This window comes from Helicoverpa zea, chromosome 5, assembly GCF_022581195.2.
Source record: "Helicoverpa zea isolate HzStark_Cry1AcR chromosome 5, ilHelZeax1.1, whole genome shotgun sequence".
In the NCBI taxonomy this organism is placed as follows: domain Eukaryota; kingdom Metazoa; phylum Arthropoda; class Insecta; order Lepidoptera; family Noctuidae; genus Helicoverpa; species Helicoverpa zea.
In genome coordinates, this window is record NC_061456.1 from 11,632,199 (window position 1) to 11,643,043 (window position 10,845).

Sequence of the window (10,845 nt, forward strand, 5' to 3'; positions counted from 1 at the left end):
GCCGAGGCGTGGTCTCCACTCCAGAACTCGTTTACCCCAACGGTTATCGGTTCTTCGGCTAATATGGCCAGCCCACTGCCACTTCAGCTTGCTGATTCGGTGGGCTATGTCGATGACCTTGGTTCTCTGACGGATTACCTCATTTCTGATGCGATCCCTCAGAGAAATGCCGAGCATAGCCCTTTCCATAGCCCGCTGAGCGACTTTAAACTTGTGAACCAGCCGCACCGACAGTGTCCACGTTTCGGCTGCGTAAGTCATGACAGGTAGGACGCACTGATTGAAGACTTTTGTCTTTAGGCACTGTGGGATCGACGATGTTAGGACTCGACGTAGCTTCCCAAATGCAGCCCAACCCAACTGAATTCTCCTATTCACCTCGTCCTCAAAGTTGTTTCTACCTAACTGCAATGTCTGCCCGAGGTAAACATATTTCCGAACAACTTCGAGAACGGCGCCGTGTATCGCTATCGGTTCCGGTAGAACATGTTCATTGAACATGACCTTGGTTTTGTCCAAGTTCATCCGTAGGCCGATGCGTAGAGAAGATTCAGCCAGGTCGTTCAGCATCTGTTGTAGGTCCTGCAGCGTTTCCGCCATGATGACGATATCGTCGGCAAATCGCAAGTGAGAGATGTGTTCGCCATTGATGTCGATGCCGCGTCCTTTCCAGTTCAGCGTCTTGAACATATCCTCCATTGCATTAGTGAACAGTTTCGGGGAAATAACATCCCCTTGTCTCACTCCTCGATGCAACGGTATGGTATGATATATACCTACAAAACGCGAAAGATTAAATACCTTCACATGATAGCAGTTTAAGACCAATATTTACTGAATGCCTGAAAATTGTGAACGGTTGTAAGATGCAATACCCAATAACAGAATTTAATTTTGCTGAAAGCTTCATTTTGTTGCCTGACAATGTCAGTTCGATAAACGATGGATAATAAAAATACTTTGAAAATAAGTATTTTTAAACGAGTTGAGTAAGTAACCATACAACTCTCGCTCCGGTACTTTTTTTAAAGAACGTTGGGGAATAGAAAAACAAATGAAAGCATTAAAGTCAGATTAATAAATACATATAATAAAACGAAAACACATTTACATAGGTATCAGATCACACAATTTTGAATTTTAAGTTTACACTATCCTTTCGTTAAAAACATTTAAGTCTTATAATACTTAATAACATCTTACGTAAAAACTTCTTGGAGGTAATTTCCCCACTATTCCCGAAATTAAATAGTTTACACTTAAACCTAAGCAAAACAAGATCAAACACTGTCAAAAAATACATCAGGTATTAAAAATACCAAAATAAAATAAAGGTCTTTATGAATATGAACAGAACAATAACAAAATGCTTGGAGCAATAACATTCAATAACCGCAACAATCATAGTAACATTTTCATCAAAGTAATTTATACTCAAACTGGGGACTCTCTAAATCGGCCAGGGAATAATGAGAACCAAGTTGTACGGAAGGCCGCAAGTCAATTAAACACACTCTGTTACACTTCAATTGGAACTTCCACACAGGAATCTAGATAGGTACTCGTAGCTTTACTCAATTTACGTGTAATAATATTTAGAACAGAATAAATGGGATAGAAGATTGGAAAAGATCGTAAATAAATTGTTACAAAACCTTGCCCTGAGATTTAAATACAAATAAAATGTACAATAGACGAAAAAACTAAATCGTGAGAGCCAAATAAATAAGCGGTTGCCGCAAATTAAGTTTTTCTACAACTTTGTACAGTCACGAAATTGCTTTAGTTAGCCGCGTAATGTTTTATAAACCGCGCAGAAGGATCTGAAACCCCGGCGACCCATTTAGGCATCCAATAATACGGAGTAAACACATGTTGGCCGGGGAAAGACTTTTCAAACACGTACCGGTAGTATTTTGATTCAGCTGTTTTAGGCTGTACTCCTGGATACACAACATTTTCCTCTATCGACCTTTCAGCAATTATCTCCCCAATAATAGTGAACAATGACTTCTTGACAGATGCCACGCCGTCGCTGAAAGCCTCCTTATGACGCCACAGTATCGTGTCCGGCAGTAATCCGCTCTTAGCGAAACTACTCCGCAACAAATGCTTCTCAATGCCGTTTTGCGGTTGACGTAGTTTTGGGTCAAGGCTAAGGTAGTGGTTAGTAAACTGAATGTCCAAGAACGGTACACGGAGCTCCAAACTAAAAGCACTAGTGGTCCTGTCCGCGCGGAGGCCATCGTATAAGTAAATATCCGAAAGCAAACGCAAGCTCTCTTCATGTGCAACATTTTCGGAAGGAGCGTCCCTAAAGTAAATGTAGCCTTGGGCTAATTCGTCGGCTCCTTCGCCACTAAACACAACAGTAGTGTTTGTCTTCTCTTTAATATACTTAGACAGTAAATACATAGGCAGACTAGCACGTATCGTTGTAATGTCAAACGATTCTAAATGATATATCACATTGTCCAATGCTTCCTTTACGTCATTTTCATCGAATTGTACTTCGTGATGCTCAGTGCCCAGGTGATCAGCGACGGATCGAGCCGCTACCAAATCCGGGGAATCGCCCATTCCTATAGCGAATGTTTGTATCTTGTATGGCAAGTTGTGCTTTTTGGCTAGCTTCACAACTAACCCGGCAATCAGCGATGAATCTAAACCACCGCTAAGTAAACAGCCGATACGTCTATCAGACATCAATCTCTTTTCGCACGCAGCTTCTAAAAGAAGCGCAGTTTTCTCTTCTATGCTCTTACCTTCCAAGTCAGTCTCAGAAGTATATGGCAAGAAGTTCGGTGGCATACCAGGCGACGTGTATCGCTCAATAAAATCAAGCTTAACTTTACCATCGTCTAATATACTCCATTGCGCGTAATGACCCGGCGGGAATTGTCTCAAAGTGGCACTGCCATTGCCGTTTTGCTTTAACTTGATCAGACCTTTGCCTTCAGATGAGATTCCTAATACACCCCTCTCTGGATCCCAGTATTCGAATAGGGGGCGGACGCCGTAAGGATCGCGAGCAACACATATTTTCTTCTTCTCTCCGTCCATCAGACAAAAGCCAAATACACCATCGAGGTTCTTCACAGTTTTTTGGAAACCAAAGTTGTGGTACAAATGTGTGATGGCTTCTACATCACACTTTGTTTCATATGGGAACTTAAACTGTGCCTGCAGCCGTTTGTAGTTGTAAATTTCTCCGTTGCAAATGAGGTTTGTGCGTGGATAGAGATGCAATCTCATCGGTTGCATACCGTGCAGACCATCAACGATGGCCAGACGCCGGAAGCCGAATATCGCAAATGGTTCCCGAGCGTCGGCCTCGAAGCGCCACGCGTCGGGCCCGCGGTGACGAATTGCCACAAAGCTTTCCGTACATAGTGGACATAAGTCTTCGCTAACGCCAAATAACGCCCAAATTCCACACATATTGGATCTGGAACAAAATACAAAATAATTATTACGCCAGTGTTACCGCCAAAAAAAAATATGCTAAAATCCTTATACTCGAAAATTCTACCTATTGACCCCGCAATTTATTTAACACCACGCATCAAAAAAAAGAACTAGAGATCACAAAAGTCCCCTCCGGCGTGAACTGCTCGTGATAGCGAACAAATATCATTAAGCAAATTCCCTGTCATTATCCTGTCAACACGAAACAGTACGGCTTTACCTGCTTACGGCTATCAAATTACTAAGTCAATGGACAGGAAATTATTCAAGGCGATTACCTAGTTTTTTTAACGACTTATTATGCAGGGAAAAGGCTAAAGAAAGTTTTAATGAAGTCCTGTACACTAGCTAATAAACAAACTTCGGGAAAGTTGTAAAGAAGCCTGTTTTTTGCTACGAGAACAAGTTTATGGATTTTAGCGTTAATAGTCTAGTACACAAAAAGTTAGCCGTGCAGTTCCTGACTGCGAATAAGCAAGCAGGCTGCACGCAGTTTGGTTTTTAAATAAAGATCCTTTAAATAATTGGTCGCAAGTTGATAAACTGGTAGAATATGAAGTAACTCGCAAACCCAAAGATTGCATTAGTTTTACAATGAACCGAGAACCAATAACTTATAGAGTTAATTAAGCAACCGAATTTAACTTGAAACTTGAACCATTAACGAGAGCATTAGGATAAGGATGAGTCGGCTAACTCAGAGTTACTAAACGTTCACTTTAAAAGCATTGATTCACTTTAACAAAGAGCCCAACTGTGTATTTTGTTACCGCAAATTGAAAATAGTGTGGGACGAGGATGCGTATTTACAGAGTGTACATAGCCAAAACGCATCCATAGGAAACTGCTCGCTGATACTTTGTAATGCTGTTTTTTAATTTGTGATTTCAAAGTATACACGAATTTTGCGTACTGCTCGCGTATAATTCGTAGCTCAGACGTGCACATGCATCTTTCCAATCTATACACGGTCAACTTTAACTACACAAAATTAATATTAGGTAAAGCATTAAATAAAAATAGCTTTTGAATCTGAGTTTGTTTATTAAAAATGCTAATTAAACAGGCTTCTTTTTAATATCATTATTCGCCCCCAAAAATGTATGTTGCCTTCTAAATTATTAAGTCAGTCACAATTAACGAGCATCTAAATAATACTATCTTAGCCACTAGTTATCTTCTAAGTAAACCACTCTAAATACAACTCAGCATTTTTTAGCATCTTTTGTAGCAGGCATTCTAACAGTAAACTTCTAAAATACTATTAAATGACATCATAAAATATATTTAATTAGCTCCTAATTTTTTAACTCAGTACGTTTAAAATGTAAGCATGCAACATGCAGCAAGCATGGCTTCTGTCACGGCTCCGGCGCTGCGGGGCTCCGGCGGTCCCATGCGAGCTTATCGTCGCAGATGGTTTTCACGCTCACCGCCGCAGCTTCGGCTTTCTGGCCGGCTCAGCCGGCCAGCCTTAGCCGCGGCGGCGAGCGCTGAAACTACCTGCGCCTCAGCTCGCAGGCCGCCTCGCCCCTCTGCGCCTACGCGGTTTTGAATTGCACTCTAGGGGTAGGGCAGACAAGACTACGTGGAGTCGGTTTTGCAGCGATTCGTTTTCGTCACTAACTTCAATTTTTAATACAATGTTTTTTAATTGAACGAGCATTATTAATATTTAAATTAACATTAAATACTAGGTCGTGTTTTAATCAAAATGGCGAGCATGCAACTGCTCGCGAATAGATTGGAATCGTAAAGTTTTTCGCGCCTATTCCAATGTATACACGATTAGTTTGCATGCGGACTAGCACTGTATATTATGGAACAAAGCAAGATACTTTGGCCACTACAAAATATATGCGAGTATTTGCGTACTGCTGCTGTATACATCGGAAGACTTTGTATAAAAAGTGAATTCCAATCTATTTGCGACTAGTTTCACACGCTTGCGTACTAGCCATGTACATACTGTAAATACGCGACGAGGATTGTTTGCTATTAATGTCTATCAGGAGTTCCTAGTAGACAGCCATTCGAGCTATAAAGAAATACAACGTTTACCTAACTTGTAATGTGAATGGATTTCTGACATTTATACAACAAAAATGAGTAACAATAATAAGGAATAATGGCGATGTCATAAATACAAATAAATAACCCAGTATTACGAAATAAACCGATCCATCAAAAAGTAATTGACAAAGACCTGCTCACCAACAAATCTCGTCCAATTCCCGGATATAATCTGGAACAACAATAACGTCGAATCTCCATACTAACTTAAATTGCCAATTCTAAATTCATCACGGATTATTATTTAAGCAACAAATCTATTAATCTGAGCCTACGGGAGTGGAATACATAAATCAATTAACCCTGACAAGACGGGCCGTGTTGAGGCCGCCAGCCCATTTCGTAGACCAGTACCCTATTTTGGCGACACTGTTCCCCAGGGGCGTCGAATCGTCTCCGGTTTAATTCAAATATTACTTGTGGAATTGAAGTGTCGGTTGGGCCACTAGATTCGGGAGTTAAATACGACCAAATTCTATTATGAAATTGGGTTACATTCGGCCAGTGGCGTTGATTTGAATCGAGGGTGGAGGGGTCAGTGAAAAACTCTACCCTATAGACGGTTTAGCGGATAAACTATCTCTATTCAAACAGTGTTTGGTGAAAACGCAGACATTTTTTTTAAGTTGATAGGTAACAATAATTTAGTTAACAGTTCGGCCAATTTATTTTGTCTACTGAATCTTTATCAATGAGCAGGTTATCGTTTCCTAAATAGTAAATAATCATTCGCGGAATAACAACAGTCTTTTTTTCGTTTTAATAAAATTATCGTGTTTGTAGTTTATGCTTTACGGACATGTCAAAGATTGACCTTTTAAAAACCCGTTTCACTATTACTATAAACCTAGATAATTTTGGATTTGGAGAGCTGTAACTAGTTATCGAAAACCTTGACAATGAACTCGTATAAGACATAGTAACGTAACCTAGAAATCTGATAAAAAGTATGTCACATACAACTGACACGAATTAACAATAAATTATTGTTTTGTACTATCAGAAAATTAAAAACGTATAACAATCATACAGTGGTCACGATATTTCTAACGTAATTATAACTATATTTTTTTCAGTTATCAAAAATTGGTTTTGTAACTTGAAAAACTGTAACTAACGACACCCATTTTAAACCCATTTAACAATCCAAGGATAGAGACTGAATTCGAACAAATAGTAGGTCCTAGTTGTACACACTATTGACTTAGGTGTTTATTTTCTATAACCCGAACAATACGGATCCATGACATCAATTCTATGTCTACAAACGTCTACGACCAATTGTTTTGTAATTTCAGTAACAGCAACTTTTCAATATTTTTTACCGAGAATATTATGCATAAATAATAAGGATTTTCCATTATTTTGGTTTCTAATTTCTTAATATTTACATTTACGTTCACTTAATATTTACGTTCACGTAGGTACTTAGTTTTTGCATTTACACCTAACTTATCTATCTTAGCTCCGACTTCAGCTCAAATATTAAATCTGACCCTAAAAATGCTGATTCGCTAAGCGTTATTGAATATCCCGGAATTGCATCCCGGCATTTTTTAAGTTCAATATAAAAGTTCTCAACGAACAATAGAAGAACCAGAACGAAATATTTTAATTGAATTTCAGACGGAATCCCGGACCATTTAGATTGCATGTTTTTCTTTTAGTATTGGTTGCTAAGCTTAAAGTGGGTTACAGCGTCTAGAAAAAAATCTAGATAAGGGTAATATTTTAAACTTACAAGATTACTGGAACACCGGAAGATTTGACAATACACAGTGTCTTTCAGAGCACGTTATGTACTTCAAGAAGTTCACGATTTATATAATTGGTAGCTAGAAGATGCAAGCCACAGTGTAATTAAGAGTTATCTTTCACAGAAATAACGAACTGCTCAAGTGTAGCCATCGACAATTTTATTAATTGACGATAGCAGTAGTAATAAATTAATAGTTAGTAGCAAAAAGATTTTAAAACAATTACATATGAACTATGTCTGAATCTACTAAGGACGAGGAAGCTATGTAAAAATTAATAAAAAATATCGTATCGCCAGTGTTACTATACCTTGAAACTAGTAATAACCACAGCAACGTAGGTATACAAAATCACGAAGCGAACGAATGACTACAAAAACTATTAACGAAACATCACATTTAACCACATTGTATAATAAATCGTCTGCAAAATTGTAACGCGTGCAAATCTAAACTCGTTTTATCAGACTATCGGACAACGACATTGAATCAATTGACGATCGTTTATAGAAATTGAGAGCTGTTACTAGATACCTGGTTATGTTATTTAACGGTCATTCCCTATATCGCTATCTATCTCTTTCGCTTACTAGAGATAGAGTATTGGGAAGTTCGGTTAGCCGCCATTGTTATCAGGACTTGTTTTCACGCGCGCAGTTAGGATGTTACAGCGATTTGGAACAATGTTCCTTTAAAAAAATACCATGTGCCATGGACTTATTTCACGGGTTTTCAGGCATTTAAGCGATAAGAGAATGAACAAACAACTGAATTCATTGTATAATAAGTGAAGCCAGAAATCATATACGAAAAAAACAATTGCATTAATTCAATCCGCTTATGAATTTCCAGGCGTGAAATCGCGATAACGCACTTACGAAAGATAAATTTTACCGTATGCTAGCCGTTTTAAATATTTCCTTTTCATAAAGTTGGAGAGTTATTAACAGTTTGACTAGTGATGAAGTACTTATAAATAAAATGATTCATATTTACTATAATGTTAATATGTTTCAAGGGCTTTTATGAAATAACTGTCATCGTAATGGATCAATGGCGCCAGGACTTTCCCTGTTTCCCGCTAAAATGCAGTGGCGGGAAAACCATAGCCACCAACGCCATCTTACGACAATATTCTTAACTAATAGTCACAAAATGTAATTACGAACCCATTTAATTTAACGTACATTGAAACTATGAATGAAACGTGTGACTAAAGGGCGTGTAAAAGCGACTAATTGGATTGCTAAGTTAATTAACACTCTCTATGTGTATATGTCGAACGGTGAATTTAGTTTGGTGACCTAAAAAGTTCGGGCTAACAGCTGCTAAGCGACATTCGCGTCACGGTTCCCTCCTATATACTGCATGATGCAATCTATGCAAGTCGTTTCAAATATTTGCCGCGCCGCGCGTTAAATTGATACAAATTATTTGCAATGGAAATTGCTAACAGACAAAACAATTCACTTTAATATCTAACAGAAGTTTAAAAATTGTCTTACAGGCCTAAAAATAGGTATCAGTAATAGTAACTACTGTTGAAATAAAATTTCAGCGAAGTAAAAGAATTGATTCGGAATGAAAGAGTTGTTACCTTACCGCCACAAAATTTAATCTGTACTGTTGTTTTGCAAACACAAACGGAGCATAAAACACATTAAAAATTACACATTTTCTTTCAATAACAGAAAATTTTAACTATGTACTGAAAATCTGAGAAAATGTAGTGACGGCAAAACCTAATAGATGACACTACTTGTATCGAAAATGCCTGAATTAATTTAGTATATAAGAATTTAATTTACGATTGGGATTCCTGGAACATTGTAAACACGTTTATTTTGGAACATATCGAAACTCATTGACATATATTCTAGCGATAGACAAGAACATCCATACAAATAATTTACCCGCTATGTCGTCTGTTGACATTTCGTTGACGTATTGTGACATGTAGTCATCCTCATTGATGTTAATTCCAGAAGTGTCGCTCGTATTTTGCCTACATTTTTCATTACTCAAAAAGTTTATATCTAAGTGAATTCAAAATCATGTAATATATCAAAAAGTTTATTTATATCTAATTGAATGCAAAATCATGTAATATATTAAAACCAGGAACTTATTTTTAGGGTTTTTAATATTAATTACGATGTTTTTTTTCTTAAGAGGGCTATCACAAATTTTCGCGAATTTAATTATTTTTTCTTGAAAGTAAGAACATACCATGACAAAGTGAAGTCTGTTTTCATTGATATTTTACCTACTGCTAGTTTTATGGCACATCTGTTTCTGCACGATTTTCTTAATCCATAATTCAAGATGGCGGGCGGGAACAAATTAATGCATATTTGTAAAATTGAATTGTAAATGAAAAGTATGATATACAAGCGTTGTAATAGCATGAACAGCGTGTAATTTTACTAACTTGACTCTCGAATAGTTTATATGTGTAAGTTTATACCTTGATATGTATTTTCTATTTTATAATTGTAGTTTCATAGACATCCATCTGACGCAGGTGTCAAAATCGCTCTGATTTGCCATTTTGGGCACTGCATAGTCTGCAGTGCAGTTCAGTGTGGTAAGCTTTTTGTTCGGAACGTTCTATCTAGTACGTAGTACATATATATCGATGTCGAAACTATATAAAATGGTACATTTTAACCTAACCTTTGACAATAAACAACCTAAAAGGGGCGTTTTCGAGAACAGATTTAGGTTTCTGTGACTTGACTTACCTGAATTATGAACTGGAAGTGGAAATTCTTTCAGTAATTATTTAATTCACACGTAGACTATTAATCGGCTTTTTGAATGCGGCACGCACAGCACGATGCAGTCTCGTTTTGACAATAATTGTAATTGTTTTGACATTGATATGTTTTGTGTGTGTCATGTCACCGTAGATTTCCGTTTCGGACTCTCGTCTTTTGAGCACCGGTTCATAGGTGTTTGAAAAAGTTATTGAATTGAGGGCTGATTTTTCAATCATCGGTTAACTTCTATCTGAGGAATAAATATGGCGGTTTGACATATTTTCCATACAAAAGCTGTCAAAACGTTAAAAATACTCCTCAGATAGGAGTTATCTGGCGATTGAAAAATCAGCCCTAAAAGTTTTAGAGATAAAATAAAGTTACGTATGTATCCAAATATTAATCCGCCTTTTATCAACGACAAAATAGTGACAGATCTACTGTAATGGACACTGTGGGCATGCCCAAGACCCATATTTACTTGTGTCGTCACACTCTTTCTTCTTTTTAAATATTCCCTTTTGTAATACCCCTATGTTATCACTTTTATAGCCCTAGGTACTTCCGTAAGATCCCCGTGCGTCAAAGGCCAAATTTTTCTATGGGATGGAACTTACTGCTCATTATGTTCAAATTATACTGAGATGGAACCCTTGCTACGCTGTATTTTTTTGTAAATGTATATTTTTTTTGTGTTCATGTATGTGTAGCAAAATAAATGGTTTAAATTGTCTAGCTAGCAGAAGGCGGCATAGTGGTCGACTTATGAAGTCAAATACATAATA

The 10,845-nt window shown here is 37.5% G+C and overlaps 1 protein-coding gene across 1 annotated transcript; it reads right to left on the reverse strand.

Moving 5' to 3' along the window:
• Positions 1-1,069: 1,069 nt before the first annotated feature.
• LOC124630523 (asparagine synthetase [glutamine-hydrolyzing]) lies at positions 1,070-10,173 on the reverse strand. The gene is made up of 2 exons (XM_047164469.1): positions 10,043-10,173; positions 1,070-3,448 (listed from the first exon to the last, which is right to left on the reverse strand). Exon 2 carries the CDS (start codon positions 3,439-3,441, stop codon positions 1,783-1,785), a length of 1,659 nt encoding a protein of 552 aa, XP_047020425.1. The 5' UTR covers positions 3,442-3,448; positions 10,043-10,173; the 3' UTR covers positions 1,070-1,782.
• Positions 10,174-10,845: the final 672 nt, after the last annotated feature.